The sequence below is a fragment of the Anolis sagrei genome, chromosome 11 (assembly GCF_037176765.1).
Source record: "Anolis sagrei isolate rAnoSag1 chromosome 11, rAnoSag1.mat, whole genome shotgun sequence".
Taxonomy (NCBI): Eukaryota; Metazoa; Chordata; class Lepidosauria; order Squamata; family Dactyloidae; genus Anolis; species Anolis sagrei.
Genome location: NC_090031.1, coordinates 29,318,977 through 29,336,715, shown reverse-complemented (window position 1 = coordinate 29,336,715; position 17,739 = coordinate 29,318,977). Strand labels below are relative to the sequence as shown.

General features: G+C 40.9%; 1 protein-coding gene across 7 annotated transcripts in view; it reads left to right on the top strand.

Annotated features, from left to right (window-relative positions):
* The window catches only part of NCOR1 (nuclear receptor corepressor 1), a 110,253-nt gene that overhangs the window by 20,614 nt on the left and 71,900 nt on the right, over nucleotides 1-17,739 (top strand). For 4 of the 7 annotated variants that reach the window (XM_067472110.1, XM_067472114.1, XM_067472111.1 and 1 more), the window contains exons 9-15: nucleotides 1,111-1,177; nucleotides 2,853-3,025; nucleotides 4,346-4,402; nucleotides 5,946-6,036; nucleotides 7,617-7,795; nucleotides 9,123-9,177; nucleotides 9,343-9,444. In XM_067472110.1, coding sequence (XP_067328211.1) covers nucleotides 1,111-1,177; nucleotides 2,853-3,025; nucleotides 4,346-4,402; nucleotides 5,946-6,036; nucleotides 7,617-7,795; nucleotides 9,123-9,177; nucleotides 9,343-9,444 — 724 coding nt within the window. The remainder of the gene's footprint in view (nucleotides 1-1,110; nucleotides 1,178-2,852; nucleotides 3,026-4,345; nucleotides 4,403-5,945; nucleotides 6,037-7,616; nucleotides 7,796-9,122; nucleotides 9,178-9,342; nucleotides 9,445-17,739) is intronic. The other 3 variants (XM_067472115.1, XM_067472113.1, XM_067472112.1) reach the window with 1 other exon arrangement.

Below are 17,739 nucleotides of genomic sequence, written 5' to 3'. Positions count from 1 at the left end.
ACAAGTTTTAATTGTGCGAAAGCTCTCCCGGCCACTGCTGAGACCTGGGCTTCCAGGCTCAGCGATGAGTCCAGGATCACTCCCAAGCTGCAAACCTGTGTCTTCAGGGGGAGTGTGACCCCGTCTAACACAGGCTGTAACCCTATGCCCTGTTCGGCCTTACGACTGACCAGTAGGACCTCTGTCTTGTCTGGATTCAATTTCAGATCTACACATTCCTTCCCAATATTGAGACAGCATTACAAAAATAGTCCCGTCCCAGAAATAAGAGGAATGTGCCATTTTTGATAATAATAATAACAATCTTCTGTTGTTGTTATTATTATTTTAAAACACTTGCCTTGTTACATAGTCTATTCCAAGATCTATATATTCCTTCCCAATACGGAGACAGCATTACAAAAATAGTCCCATCACATCAGGGTCCAATTTTCTGTTGTTGTTGTTGTTGTTGTTGTTGTTGTTATTTTAAAGCACTTGCCTTGTTGCAGTCTATTCCCAGATCTATACATTCCCATTTCATCAGTGTCACATCTTCTATTTTTATTTTTATATTTTATTTTTTCCTGCATGTTCTGTTGCAATTTTTAGAGGCACTATAGAGCATCACAGTAGGAAGAAGTGTGTCCCATAATAACGAAATTATATAATTCTGCCCTAAATTGGCAGCCTTGATAACCTTTCCTTTTCCTAAATGGGGTTTATTCAGTTTGTCCTGACTTCCCGGGACAATTAAATATTAACAGCTTCTTGGCCAGCTTCATCTGACCTCTTCCAAAGTTCTTTGCAAACTCTCCAAACATTGGGTTGCTGTCAGTTTTCCAGGTTGTCTGGCCATGTTCCAGAAGCATTCTCTCCTGATGTTTCACCCACATCTATGGCAAGCATCCTCAGAGGTTGAGAAGTCTGTTGGAAACTAGGCACATGGGATATATATCTATATCTGCCACTAGATCCTTGGTCAATAGAGACACCACATCAAAGCTGATCGGTTTGACGTTGGTGTTGAGCTTGGGGCTTCTCAACATCAGTGACATCTCCAAACCATCACCCTTGCACCAGTTGAATTTCTAAAAATCCTCAAACCTTTTCTACTTCCCTTCTTCCAAGGAACCAAATCATGAGGAAGAAGCTGATTTTGTTCTTCAAGCGGAGGAACCACGCCAGGAAACAGCGGGTACGCACACATTTCCATCAATCGGTGCAACAGCATTATTATTGTGTTCATCTGGGGCTTGGGTATATTGGCGCAAAGTTTCCCAAAATAAGAGGAATGTGCCATTTATTATTATTGTTATTATCATCGGGATCATCATCATCCCCAGGGCTTGGGTATAGCTGCTTGGAGACTCTTTCTGGAGAAAAAGAATAATTTAATTATAATAATAATAGGCCCAGACACTTCCAAAATAAGAGGAATGGGCCATTTTAATATTATTATTAATTATAATAGTAATAATACCCTTCTTTCCTCTCCTAGAGGAGATTTAAAGACTAGTAATAGTAATAATATATTGGCCCAAACACTTCCAAAAAGAAGAGGAATGTTCCATTTTATGATAATAATCATAATCATAATAAATCATAATAATATTATCCCTCTTTCCTCTCCTAGAAGAGACTCAAAGACTAGTAGTAATAATAATAATATATTGGCTCAAGCACTTCCAAAAATAAGAGGAATGGGCCATTTTTAATAATAATAATAATAATATCATCCCTCTTTCCTTTCCTAGAAGAGACTCAAAGACCAATAATAATAATAATAATAATACATAGACCCAAACACTTCCAAAAATAAGAGGAATGTGCCAATTTTGTTGATGAAGATAATAATAATAATATCCCTCTTTCCTCTCCTAGAAGAAACTTAAAGACTAGTAATAATAATAATAATAATAATAATAATAATACATTGGCCCAAACACTTCCAAAAATAAGAGGAATGGACCATTTTTATAATAATAATATCCCTCTATCCTCTCCTAGAAGAGACTCCAAGACTAATAATAATAATAATAATAATAATACAGTGGTCCAAACACTTCCAGAAATAAGAGGAATGGGCCATTTTTGATAATAACAACATCCCTCTTTCTTCTCCTTGAAGTGACTCAAAGACTACTACTAATAATAATAATACATTGGCCCAAACACTTCCAAAAATAAGAGGAATGTGCCATTTTTGATAATAATAATAATAATAATAATAATAATAATGTATTGTCGAAGGCTTTCATGGCCGGAATCACTCAGTTCTTGTGGGTTTTTTCGGGCTATATGGCCATGTTCTAGAGGCATTTCTCCTGACGTTTCGCCTGCATCTATGGCAAGCTTCCTCAGAGGTGAGGTCTGCTGGAGCTGGGAAAAAAGGGGGGTTATATATCAGATATAACAACAGATATATAAACCCCCTTTTTTCCCAGCTCCAGCAGACCTCACCTCTGAGGAAGCTTGCCATAGATGTAGGCGAAACGTCAGGAGAAATGCCTCTAGAACATGGCCATATAGCCCGAAAAAACCCACAAGAACTGAATAATAATAATAATAATAATAATACTATCCCTCTTTCCTGGAAAAGACTCGAAGACTAATAATAATAATAATAATAATAATAATAATAATAATACTATCCCTCTTTCCTCTCCTAGAAGGGACTCAAAGACTAGTAATAATAATACTACATTGGCCCAAACACTTCCAAAAATAAGAGGAATGAGCCATTTTTGATAATTATCATAATCATAATATCCTTCTTTCCTCTCCTAGAGGAGACTCCAATATTAGTAATAATAATAATACATTGGCCCAAACACTTCTTACTATGTATCTATATGTCTTGGGATGTTCAGGAGCAGAAGATCTGCCAGCGCTATGACGAGCTGATGGAGGCCTGGGAGAAGAAGGTGGACCGGATCGAGAACAACCCGCGCCGGAAGGCCAAGGAGAGCAAGACGCGGGAGTATTACGAGAAGCAGTTCCCGGAGATCCGGAAGCAGCGGGAGCAGCAGGAGCGCTTCCAACGGTAATGGCGCGCTCCCTCTGGATCGGTCTCGCCCGCGCCGGCGTATATAGGCACTTCCTAGACACCAAGGGGGGACTACGCCAGCGGTCGCACTTCTTCCTCTCTGAGACAGGGCATTATTATTATATTTATTTAGATCCTTGCCTGATTTCGTATGGACTCGAGAGGAGTCTCTGGCAAAGATATTGATTTATTCCTGAGATTTCTCTGCCACCTTTCTCTAGAGCGGACCCCATGGCAGCTCACAACATATTTCAAAATGTACATTATAAAAAGCCATGTGTCATATTCAGAAGCCATGTGTCATATTCATATGTAATCTGAAAGATAACATAGCTTAAATTCCCATATTTCAATGCCTGGGTATAGCCCCAATTCATCAGGGTCCTTTATTTATTTATTATTTACGGCATTTATATGCCGCCCTTCTCACCCCGAAGGGGACTCAGAGTGGCTTACAATATATATTTTCATACAATAATACATAATAATTATACAATAAATCTAGTCCGACACTAAATCGAAGAGCCGGCGCTGTCCATAGACGCCTCCTAGGTCATGTGACTGGCATGACTGCATGGAGTGCTGTTACCTTCCCGCCAAGGCAATACTTATTGATCTCACATTTGCATGTTTTCGAACTACTATTTTGGCAGAAGCTGGGCCTAACAGCGGGAGCTCACCCCGCCCCCGGATTCGATTATTATAGTATAATATAATATTCTAATAATACATATAATAAATATAACAATTATACTTATTGTAATATCATATAATAGAGTTATAATACATATAATGAAAATATTATTTCGTTATAGTATTATAAATATTATAGTATAGTTATACATAATGTTATAATTATAATATTACATTATTGTCACCTCAATACCTCTCCCCTTTTAATTTAAAGCAATCCTATTTTTGTGTTCTTACTGTTATTTCCCTTTCCCTGGTGTTATGTTTTGCCACCGCTGGCGTAGTGCGCTCGAACTTCCTTTGGTTTCCATGCTTGGTTTGCAATGCGATTGAGGGGCTGTGGAATCAGGAACAGATAGGAAGTTTGAGTTTGAGTTAGAGAAGCAACCCAAATCTCCTTTGCCTGCGTGGGATTTCTGGTCTCTGCAAGAAAAGAAATAAAAGGGGAAAAGGTTTTAAAGAAAGATCAAACTCTGCTGCGGTGGCGTTGGCGGCCCTTTGCTTCCTTGTGTGCGCAAGCCGAAGCAAAGGCCCTTCTGTGCCCAGACGAGCGCGTCAGTACGTTGGCATTTCCATTGGGAACGTCTTGGCGTGTGTGTGTGTTTTTTTTTCTCCTATCATTAGGGAGACCAGCAACAAAATGTTGCAGCGCGCAGAGCCTCCTGTCCAGGGTTCCAGCAGGTTAGTCAGCCGTGCCCTTCTCAGGATACTTCGCTCCGTGCGGCCCTCTTTCCTTTGGGTTGTGTTCTCTTGGTTTTTCTGTTTTCCTGCTTCCCGTTTTGGGCACATCGTGTGCCATCAGGTCCAGGTCCTTTGCCCTTTTCCAGCTCTTTAATGAGGAGCGCCATCAGGTCCCAGTCCTTTGCCCTTTTGCAGCTCTTTAATAAAGAGCACCATCAGGTCCAGGTATTTGCTTTTTTGGAGCTCTTTAATGAAGAGCACCATCAGGTCCAGGCATTGGCTCTTTTGCCGCTCTTATGAGTGCCATCAGGTCCGGGTCCTTTGCCCTTTTACAGCTCTTTAATAATTATGCTTCACCGGAAAATCATCATAATCGGATTCCCTGCGTTTACATAGGCATGGCTTTGGTTTCTTGGTCATTGGAGACGTATCCCATCAATCCTGTCGAGTAGGGAACGTGTGCGAGAAGTTTTTTTGAGCTCGAAGAACTCCTGCTTCAAGCTGTCTGTGGCACCATTGAGAACATGGAAAGGCCCCGTTTGGCGTGTGGTGTCTTCTAATTCCGTTGGAAGCTTTCTAAGCTACGATTTTACTGCCCCGTGTTCCTTCTGTTAACTGTGCGAAGGGACGGCTCTATGTTTGAATCCAAGCCGGGAGACAGTTAAATGTGTCGGGATAATCATCCCCCAAATCCCTTTCCCAGGCCATTCAGAAAAAAGTAACTTTCCCCAAGCTCCAATGGTGCGAGTGAGTGGCTGCTTAGAATAGCTTGTTTGGTCAAGCTGATGCCTTGAATATTACGTTTTTTTTTAACAACTGAAAAGTCACCTGTCGTCAGAAGAGGTGGGTAAGAAATAAAATTATTTTATGTATATCCCGCTTTACCTCTCAATATGGAGATTTAAAGCATCTCACAAAAAAATGACAACTTAAAATATAGAAATATACAATAATAAAACAATATATCATTATATATTATTGCATAATATCACTAGTATTATATTTAATATAGTATTATTATATTACAGTATTTTTATATTATTGTATTGTATTGTATTATTAGTATTATATAGTGTTACAATACTATTATTAATATTATATGTGTATATAATATATTATTAGTATAGCACACTATTATTATTATTATTATTATTATTATTATTAAGTGAATAATTTGATGAACTCCAGGGCCCGTCATGCCTAGCCACCTGGGATCATCGTCCGGAATGATGGGAATCATCAGCCATCTTGGTTGGCTGCTTAGATTGGATATATATAGGAGGGCAAGAGTTTAAATCTCTGCTTCCTTGTTCAAGGCGTTTGACCGTGATCACGGGGGGTGTAGTTCCCATAATCTTTACTCTTCCCCATTTCCTCCAATCAAGTTTGCCTGGTGTTTTTTGAGAACCTCTATTCTCACAAGGGGCCGACTCAGGCGAGGCCCTGCGCCAACGCTTGGGGTTATAGTTTCCCCTCCCGTTATTTTTTTTTTCAGTCTGGATGTCGTCTTTTTCTCTCTTCTCTTTTCTCGTAACGTCCGCAGGGTTGGCCAGAGGGGGGCAGGGCTGTCCGCCACCATTGCGCGGAGCGAGCATGAGATCTCGGAGATCATCGACGGGCTCTCGGAGCAGGAGGTGAGTCCCCCTTGCTGTGTGGCTGGTTGGACGCAGCCCCGACCACCGGTCGTGCCCTAGGCCTTGAGGGGGTGGGAGGGAACGCTGCACTGCTTTGGGCTCCAGGCCCCAGCCTCATCCTTTCCTTATGGGTTCCCGACAAACCTTTTAGCACATTGCTGACATTAGATAGGGCACAAGGATGGCCATGTGAGGCCTTAAAGCAGGGCTTCCCGACCCTTTCTTTCACCACTACAAAGAAAGGAAGGAAGACTTGGATCTAAAGGCCATAGCCGCCCAGGAACCCCAGCTAAGGAAGGAAGGAAGACTTGGATCTAGAGGCCATAGTCTTCCAAGATCCCCAGCTAAAAAAGGATGGAAGGAAGGAACACTTGGGTCTAGAGGCCATAGCCATCCAGGATCCCCAATGACGGAAGGAAGGAAGGAAGTTGGATCTAGAGGCCATAGCTATCCAGGATCTCCAGCTATCCTCATTTCATACCTGCCATCAAACTACAATGGATGGATGGATGAAAGGAAGGAGGGAAGAAGGGAGGGAAGGAAGAAAGACTTGGATCTAGAGGCCCTAGTTGTCCAGGATCCCCACCTATAGATTAAAAAAAAAGTATCAAAGAGAAACAACAGGAATGGACCATGGTCAGTATTCAAAGAGTGCTCATCATTATGTTTCCAAAACAGAATAAGATTGAATGATGGGACGTATCTAGAATTTGCATGTTGCATATATGTTACTATCATATTGTATTTGGAGAGTGAATGAGTGACTTGATTATAAGGATAGGTCAGATTCTAATTATTATTATTTTGTCTGAATTGATTTATAGTTAGTTAGAATTTGTAGTAGTTATGGAGTATAGGAATAATTTAGTGATAAAGGTATTTTTACTTAATGTGTTTATGTTAAATTGAATAAATGCAATAAAAAAAAGGAAGACAGACATACAGACTTGGATCTAGAAGCCATAGCCTTCAAGGATCCTCAGCTATCTTCCTTTCATATCCTTCTTCAAACTATAATGGGTGGATGGAAGGAGAGAGGGAAGGAAGGAAGGAAGAAAAGAAGGAAGAGGAGAGGAGGCAGACTTGGATCTCGATGTCATAGCCTTCCGGAATCCTCATCTGGCTTCCTCACATGACTGACCCATTCTAGGTTGGGAGAGGGGAAGGAGGCACTGAAAAATGATCTGTTCCTGGTTTGAAAGTGTTATTTCCTGTTTTGTTGTGCGATCCTCCTTTGAAAGTAGTTTTTATACACCAGAAACTTTGTTTTTGTGTCACCAACTATGTTCAATTCGTTGAGAACGCTATCAAGATGTTCCTCCCACAAAGACAAAGTTTGTGCAGTTGAGTCAACTTTTCCCATGTGTTTGGGATAGAACCAATTAGGGAATGACATTGATCACCCAGGAACACGGATGGTGTTGCGTGATGTGCTCAGTAATAATTTTTTTTAATAATAATCTTGATTTGTACCCCGCCACCACCTCACAGAAGCACTCCAAGTGCCCCATGCAGACAACATAACATAAGTATAAATACAATGACAGAAGTATAAATGCAAGGCTTCCTTTGCCTCGCAGAACAACGAGAAGCAGATGCGCCAGCTCTCGGTCATCCCGCCCATGATGTTTGACGCAGAGCAGCGGCGGGTCAAATTCATCAACATGAACGGCCTGATGGAGGACCCCATGAAGATCTACAAGGACCGGCAGTTCATGAACGTCTGGACTGACCACGAGAAGGAGATCTTCAAAGAAAAGTAACACACATTTCTGGGTGGTTTTCTTTTGTTTTCAAAGCGAGAGTACATCAGTACTTCAAGTTTGCTATGCTAGGCAAGTTTGCTCTAGATGCATCATTGGGGGGTTCGGTGTGCTCTCTGGCTGTAGGGTAAACTACAACTCCCACTCTGGTGAGTCAGTCCCCTCAAATCCCTCCAGTAGGTTGAGTTCGTCATGGGGGTTCTGTGTACCAAGTGTGGTCCAGGTCCATTATTAGTGGAGGTCACAGTTTCTCTGGTTGTGGGTAAACTACAACTCCCAGATAGGAAAGTTAGTTTACCCAAACGCCTCCAATAATCAAATTTCATGCCAAGTTTGATTCAGATCTATCAGTGTTTGGGTTCACAGTACTGTCTAGATGAAGATGAACTACAACTCCCACAACTCAACTACAACTCAAGGAGAATTTTCCCCAAAGACCTCCAGTATTTTAACGAACATAAACTTAGCAGTATTTCAGTGGAAGAGAGAGTCAGGAACACTGGGATGTCCATGGTGGAGTAAACACATAAAACCTAGGATGAAATTGTCTCACCTTCACTTGGGTGGTGGGCAGTATGAGAGAGGGCCATTGGTGGCTTTCTTGTAGGTGAGGATCACCCCTGCCACATACACATATATATTTCCCCTTTTATTATGTGCATAGATTGCTATTATTGTATTATTATTATTATTATTATTATTATTAGGAGAGAAAGTTATGTAACACATAAATTTTTATTATTGCTATTATAGTTTTATTATTGTTGTCAACCACTAGGAGGACAGAAAGTCCAGTTACAAATAATATTATTATATTTTTATTATTGTTATTAGGAGGAGAGAAAGTTGGGTAACAAGTAATTATTATTATTTTTATTGTTATTATGAGGAGAGAAAGTGAGGTAACAAGTAATTATTATTGTATTTTTATTCTTGTTATTAAGAAGAGAAAAGTTGAGTTACAAGTGATACTATTACTATTATATTTTTATTGTTAGGAGAGAAAGTCAAGTTACAAGTAATATTCTAATTTTATTATTTTTAGGAGGAGAGAGAGTCAAGTTACAAGTGATATTATTATATTTTTATTATTGTTATTAGGAGGAAAGTTGAGTTATAAATAATATTATTATTCTATTTTTATTGTTATTAGGAGAAAAAGTTGGGTAACAAGTTATTATATTTTATTGTTATGAGGAGGAGGGAAAGTTGGGTGACAAGTAATTATATTATTATAATTATATTTTTATTTGAAAGAGAAATTGAAAGTGTCTTTGGAATAATTGGGAAACTAGATTTTTTCTCTCTGTGTGTTTTTTACAGGTTTGTCCAGCATCCAAAGAACTTTGGCCTAATTGCGTCTTATTTAGAAAGAAAGGTAAGGATGTGTGTGTGTGTAGTGTTTCTTTTGGGAAGAGGCAAACTATGGGAAAGTTTTGGATAGTTTCTTCCTTTTCCTGTAAGTCAGTGGCACTTCCCTTTACTAAACAGAGTGAAAGTGTATATCATATTTTTGAAAAGCTCTTTTGTTTCTCCTCTTTAGAACGTTCCGGACTGCGTCTTGTACTACTACCTGACCAAGAAGAACGAAAACTATAAGGCTTTGGTGCGTCGCAACTACGGCAAACGGCGCGGGAGGAACCAGGTATGTTGAGGTTATTTTACAGTTAATACTTTCCTTGGAAAACCTATATTTTCTATTAACGTCTTGTTGGCAGTGGTGGTCTCAGTTTCCTATTTTTTATTTTTGGGTGGGAAGCTGAATTTATTTATTTATCATGTCGGAAGCAAATTGAGAGTATAGTTATGTATTTAAAAACACAAACAAAGTTAAAAACTTGGTGTTCTACTAAATTTCTGTCAGGAGTCAATTTCTGACGGCATGAAGACCTCACAAATTCCCTCCGTGACATACTGATTGAATCATTTTGGCTGAATCAATTCTCTCTCTGTGACATTTTGAAAACTCACATGTTGTGGAACTTGTGAAGCAACAAGTTCTAATAAGGAAACTGAGAACAGGGGGAGATGGGCAGGAAAGATGTATAAAAGGGAGTGGTGGTGGGAAAAAGTCAGTAGTGTCTTTCTTTGCTGCAGAGATACAAGCAATATATCCATTTCAAAGCAAAACGGCTTGTGAGTGATTATTTAATATCGCTATATAGATCCTGCAATGTCCTTTGACCAGTAGCTGGCTACTTGGAGTGCCTTTGGTGTTGCTACAAGGAGGTCCTCCATTCTGAATTCTGCTCATGATGATGATCATGTTGGGAATGATGTTCATGTTGATGTGCATATTGGGAATGATGTTCAAACTACAAGAAAGGAGATTCCATTAGGAAGAACTTCCTGACTGTGAGAGCCGTTCAGCAGTGGAACTCTCTGCCCCGGAGTGTGGTGGAGGCTCCTTCTTTGGAAGCTTTTAAGCAGAGACTGGATGGCCATCTGTCAGGGGTGCTTTGAATGCAATTTTCCTGCTTCTTGGCAGGGGGTTGGACTGGATGGCCCAAGAGGTCTCTTCCAACTCTATAATTCTATGATTCTATGATGTTCGAAAACATGCAAATGTAAGTAGATCAATAGGTACCGCTCTGGCGGGAAGGTAACGGTGCTCCATGCATTCATGCCGGCCACATGACCTTGGAGGTGTCTACGGACAACGCTGGCTCTTCGGCTTAGAAATGGAGATGAGCACCACACCCCAGAGTCAGACATGACTGGACTTATTGTCAGGGGACTACCTTTACCTTTTTTTATGATTCTTCATGCATGGCTTGAGGATGCGGGTTTCCCCAGGGCGGAGCTAAGTCCAGAAGAGAGGCCTGAGCAAGGCCACATTCCTGGGAAAGACCTTTAACCGCTTTTCTCAGAGCAGCAGCTTGAAAACGATACTGAGATTGCTTTGCCAGGTGCAGGAGGAGATGATAGTGAAACAAAGTTTTCGTAAACAGAGGCAGAACTTTCAGAATCTCAGGCGTTCTGCTCAATTACAAAAATAGAAAAATAACAAAATGTTATGTAGTGAGAAAGTGAGAAAGAACACTTTCGTGGCAGTTCCAACCTTTGAAAAGGGTTTATAATGATTCATGGGAGACCAGTGTCTCAGTCGAGGCAACCTCTTTAATTCATGCTCTATGTTTTATGTATTTAGTTGTTGCCAAGTCTTACATTTTTGCCTGAGTGTTCCATGTTTTTAAGTGCCTTGCTTCATGGATTTCTATGTATGAATGGACCTGGATTATTTTTAAAGTTTATGGATTATTTTGGATTTTTACTTTTTTTACGATTTTTTACTGCTTTGGCTACATATATTCTACAATAAACTGCTTGCTGATTTTACCAAGATGGTGTGGTGTTTCAAGTCAGAGGTGTTCCTGCTCTGGAGTAGCTGGCTGCTACTTCCTGGAGGATGTCGGTTGGTGCAATACTGGCTAAACAGTATAATTTCTCCAGTGCTGTAGGGCGTCGACATCCTGTGATAATGCGCCATGTCTCATTAAGAGCCACATCCATTGTTTTAATGTGGTGAGATGTATTCCACACTGGGCATGTGTATTTATCAGCAGAGTAGCAAAGCGCAAGGGCAGATGCCTTCATTGTGTCCGATTGTGATCCCCAGGTTGTGACGGTCAGCTTTCATATGATATTATTTCTAGCACCCACTTTTTGCTTGATATTCAGACAGTATGCTTGTACGTTAGAGCATGGTCCAGGGTAACTCCCAGGTATTTGTGTGCTGCAATGCTCCAGTGGGATTCCTTCCTAGGTCCTCCTCGGAGCTCGAGATGCTTAAGGTGAAAAGCACATGTTTGCATTTTATATGGATTAGGAATCAGCTATTTTTCCCTTTCTCTCTCTCTTTTTTTTTTTTTGTTGTGTCAGGAGCAACTTGAGAAACTGCAAGTCGCTTCTGGTGTGAGAGAATTGGCCGTCTGCAAGGACGTTGCCCAGGGGGCGCCCGGATGATTTGATGTTTTTATCATCCTTGTGGGAGGCTTCTCTCATGTCCCTGCATGAGGAGCTGGAGCTGATAGAGGGAGCTCATCCGCCTCTCCCCAGATTCGATTTTTCCCTGTAATAGGCAGTAAGAGCACCTAAAGCTTCAGAGAGCTTCTGTTCAACCATCTCAAAACTCCCTGCTTGAGCGGTGATGGCAGGATCGTCTGCATAGATGAAACTCTCTGTCCCTTCTGGTAGTGGTTGGTCATTTGTGTAAATGTTAAACATGGATGAAGCAAGCACGCTCTGCTGAGGCAGGTGGAAACTGGAGAGATATGTTTCTTTCATCTATATATTTCCTCGATCGGTCATTCATCCTCTTTTCCCCGTTTGTTGATGGTATATTTTACCAGTATCTTTTCCGTTGGGTCTTCGGATACTTTGCAGCACTCTAGCATTGTTGGATGTGTTTTCGTCTTCTCAATATATGTGTGTCTGTGTATAAAGAATTTACATAGTTTTTGAAAGCACCCAGGCCCCATCTACACTGCCCGACTTGATCTGCTTTGAACTGGATTATCTAGCAGTGTAGACTCATGTCATCCAGTTTGAAGCAGGTGATCTGGATTATTGTTTATGACAGGGGTCCTCAAACTATGGCCCAGGGGCCAGATACGGCCCACCAAGGTCATTTACCCGGCCCTCGTTCAAGGTCAACGTAAGTCTGAAACAACTTGAAAGCACACAGTAACAACAATAACGATCCTATCTCACCAGCCAAAAGCAGGCCCACACTTCCCAATGAAATACTAATAAGTTTACACTTGTTAAAATTGAACTTCATTTTAATGATTTTATTGTTTTTAAGTGTTTTTTGCACTACAAATAAGGTCTGTGCAGTGTGCATAGGAATTCATTCATGCTTTTTTAAAATTATAATCTGGCCCTCCAACAGTTTGAGGGACTGTGACCTGGCCCTCTGTTTAAAACGTTTGTGGATCCCTGGTTTATGACAATCTGGATTATATGGCAGTGTAGATCCAGCCTGAAACCCTTTCTACACTGCCATATATAATCCAGATTATCTGTTTCGGATTATATGATATGGCAGTGTAGACTCATATAATCCAGTTCAAATCAGATAATGTGGATGATCTTCTCTGATAATCCAAATTATATGGCAGTGTAGGAAGGGCCTTAGAGGGCTTTGATGGTGTCCTCCTGCCTGGCATGAACTAGCTGATATTTATGAGTGTGGATGGCCATCTGTCGGGAAGGATGGGATCCTCCTGCCTGGCATAAATTAGATTATACCTATAGCCTCCTCTGTAAACCTCCATTGATGGTGTGAATGGCCATCTGTCCACAGGGCTTTGATGGGGTCCTGCTTGGCATAAACTTGCCAGTATCTATTAATTTAGATGGGCATCTGTTGGGAAGGCTTTGATGATGTTCTGTTTGGCATAAACCTGCCAGTATCTATGAGTGTGGATAGGCATCTGTCAGGAGGACTTTCATGGGGTCCTCTTGCCTGGCGTAGACCTCCTGATATTTATTGCCTCCTCCTTAGACTTACATATATCTATAAATTTGGATTGCCATCTGTTGGGAGGGCTTTGATGGGGTCCTCCTGCTTGGCATAAACCTGCCAATATCTATGTGGATGGCCATTTGATGGTAAGACTTTGATGGTATTCTGCTTAGCATAAGCCTGGTATCTCTGAGAGTGAATGGCCATCTGTCGGGAGGGCTTTCATAGTGTCCTGCTTGGCATAAGCCTGGTATCTGTGAGAGTGGCCATCTGTTGGGAGGACTTTGATAAGAGTCCTGCCTGTCATAAACCTGGTATCTATTACAGTGAGTGGCCATCTGTCGGGAGGGCTTTGATAGTGTCCTGCTTGGCATTAACCTGGTACCTGTGAGAGTGAATGGCCATCTGGCGGGAGGGCTTTGATAGTGTCCTGCTTGGCATAAGCCTGGTATCTATGAGAGTGAATGGCCATCTGTTGGGAGGGCTTTGATAGTGTCTTGCCTGGCATAAACCTGTTATCTAGGAGAGTGAGTGGCCATCTGTTGGGAGGGTTTTGATAGTGTCCTGCCTGGCATAAGCCTGGTATCTATGAGAGTGAGTGGCTATCTATTGGGAGGGCTTTGATAGTGTTCCCTTCCCACTCTGTGCTTCCAAACCAAGCCAGCAGGTGGCCGCTTTCATCTAGTCTGGAGATAAACAATAAAGCGGCCCAGACTGCCACCGGATTGACACTTGGGAGAGCCAATCCCAGCTGGGAGGGGGAGTGGGCGGGGCCTTGGAGGCTCACCTCGCGTGACCCCGTCCAGATTAGAAACTCTGCCTGGGAGACGGAGACGGACAGGGCAGCGGCTGGCCGGCCGGCCTTTGCTCCACTTCTCGCCCTCTTTGGCCTCTTCTAGGAATCCTCCAACCCTATTATTATCAGTAGTAGTATTACTGTTAATATTATTAGTCATATTATTGGGGGAGACCCTTCAAAATCCCCCCAAAGACCCTTTTATTATTTTCCCCCGGGCTCCAAGTACTAGGCCTTGTTTTTAAAAGGCGGCAGATAGATGAGCTGGCAGGTACGTCGGTGGGTGACGCTCCCTCCGATTGAAGGTTTGTGTTTCTCGAGATATGCTCCGATTCTTCTCTTCCTTCCTCCTTTGGCGGGTTGCCTCTCCTTTCCTTCCCTGGATTTATTTTGTGCCTCTCTGCTTCCCTGAAGACACTTTGCAAACTTCACAAAAGGAACTTTGCTAAAGTGGACCGCCATCGAAGCATTCCTGCAAAAGCTGGGAAATGCCACTGGCAATTGTAGTGTGTGTGTGTGTATACACACACACCTTTATATGTGAATGGCCATCTGTTGGGAGGGCTTTGATAGTGTCCTGTTTGGCATAAGCCTAGTATTTATGAGAGTGAATGGCTAATACAGTATTACGATATATATGTGTGTAATATATATATGTGTGTAAGATATATTAATAATATATGTTTAGTAATAATATAATATACATCGTAGTTATAATATTAATATTAAATGTATTACAATATTATTATATGTGTGTTATATATATGTAGTATATACTATATATGTGTGAGTGATATATATATAGATATGTTATATATGTGTAATATATAATTATATATAGAAATAATATATGGTTAGTAATGTATATAGTAATATTGTTTTATATATATGTATATATATATAACTATTACAATGTGAGTATATGTGTGTGTGATATAAATATATATTACAGGATTACTATATATATATATATATTACAGTATAACTGTGTTTAATATATATTACAATATATGTTTATATAATATTACTATCTATGTGCTTGTAATGTATCTATTACAATATTACTATATATATTACTTAACATATATTAATTACACATATTGTAATATATATGCATTACAAACATAGAACAATATCGTAATATATATAATGTACATTACGCACACATCGATAGTAATATATATGTATACTGTAATATATAGGTTATGCACATATAGTAATATTGTAATAGATATATCACACACGTATATATATCACACACATAGAAATAGTGTTTTACTTATATATATATATATTCACACACACACTGTAGTTATATTGTGTTATATATAAATACGGTAAGATATATAATAAACACACATATATAGTCATAATGTAAGGTATATATTACACATGCATATATAGTAAAATCATTAGCATGCTTGATATACTGTTAAGTGGAGACTCTAATGCCGGAGTTCAGCTGTAAACGCTCTTTTCATAAAGGGACTCTCTTCTTTTCCAGCCTTAAAAGCTTTGGAGGAGCGTCTAAAAATAACAATACAAAATAATGTGTTTTTCCCCTCCGGTCCTTTCCCAACCCAGGCATGTGTTGCTAGGCGAAGCAACATTAATGATTGCCAACGATAACCTAGTTTGGTCCTGTACGTTTAATGCTCCTTTTTCAAAAACGTTTGGAAAGCCGTGTTCTCAGAGCCCAGAATCACATTCCCAACAGGATGTATATAGCAATATTATCATATTGTCATATATTTTGGAGGGTTGGGTTTGGTTTCATGGCGAGCCCTGATGGTTTGGACTAGATGACCTCTGGGAGACCACATCCGGTTTGTCCAGAGCTTAGGATCCCATTCCCAACAGGATGTTTTTAGTGTATGAAGTCATGTTGTAATATTGTAATGTATTTTGGAGGGTCGGGTTTGCTTTTGTGGTGAGCGCCAACAGTTCGGACTAGATGACCTTTGGGGAACCCCTTTGGGCTTTTTCGGAGCCTAGTGTCCCATTTCTGACTGGATATTTGTTCCGTAAAGTCATATTGTAATATATTTTGGAGGGTCGGGTTTGCTTTTGTGGAGAGCGGCAACAGTTAGGACTAGATGACCTTTGGGACCCCCTTTGTACTAGATGACCTTTGGGGGACCATTGGGCTAGATATTCTGTGGGGAGCCCTTTGGGTCTTTTCAGAGCCTAGGATCTCATTCCCAATAGGATGTATATAGCAATATTAACATATTGTAATATATTTTGGAGGGTCGGGTTTGCTTTTGTGGAGAGCTGCAACAGTTAGGACTAGATGACCTTTGGGACCCCCTTTGTACTAGATGACCTTTGGGGGACCATTTGGGCTAGATATTCTGTGGGGAGCCCTTTGGGTCTTTTCAGAGCCTAGGATCTCATTTCCAATAGGATGTATATAGCAATATTAACATATTGTAATATATTTTGGAGGGTCGGGTTTGCTTTTGTGCCGAGCTGTGATGGTTTGGACTACATAACCTCTGGGGGACCCCTTTCGGTTTGTCCAGAGTTTAGGATCCCATTCCCAACAGGATGTTTGTTGTAATATTGTAATATATTTTGGAGGGACGGGTTTGCTTTTGTGGTGAGCGCCAACAGTTCGGACTAGATGACCTTTGGGGGACCCCTCTGGGCTTATTCGGAGCCTAGTGTCCCATTCCCAACTGGATATTTGTACCGTATAGACATATTGTAATATATTTTGGAGGGTCGGGTTTGCTTTTGTGGCGAGCGGCGACAGTTGGGACTAGATGACCTCTGGGGGACCCATTGGACTAGATGATTTCTGGGGGGCCCTTTGAGTGTTTTCCGAGCCTAGGATTTCATTCCCAACAGTATGTTTGTACTGTATATAGCAATATTAGCAATATTATCACATTGTCATATATTTTGGAGGGTCAGGTTTGCTTATGTGGTAAGCAGCTACAGTTGGGACTAGATGACCTCTGGGGGACCCATTGAACTAGATGATCTCTGGGGAGCCCTTTGGGTGTTTTCTGAGTCTAGGATCTCATTCCCAACAGGATGTTTGTACTATATATAGGAATATTATCATAATGTAATATATTTTGGAGGGTCGGGTTTGGGTTTGTGGCGAGCTGTGATGGTTTGGACTATATGACCTTTGGGACTCCCTTTGGACTAGATGACTGTGAGACCCATTAGACTATATGATCTCTGGGGGGCCCTTTGGGTTTTTTCAGAGCCTAGTGTCCCATTCCCAACTGGATATTTGTACCGTATAGTCATATTGTAATATGTTTTGGGTTGGGTTTGCTTTTGTGGCGAGTGGCGACAATTGGGACCAGATGACCTTTGGAACCCCCTTTGGACTAGATTACCTCTGGGGGACCCACTGGACTAAATGATCTCTGGGGGGCCCTTTGGGTTTTTTCAGAACCTAGGATCTCATTCCCAACAGGATGTTAGTACTGTATATAGCAATATTATCATATTGTAATATATTTTGGAGGGTTGGGTTTGCTTTCGTGGTGAGCAGTAATGGTTTGGACTAGATGATATCTGGGGGACCCCTTTCGGTTTGTCCAGAGCCTAGGATCCCATTCCCAACAGGTTGTTTGTACTGTATGAAGTCATGTTGTATATTGTAACATATTTTGGGGGGATCAGGTTTTGTTTTTGTGGCGTGACTGCAT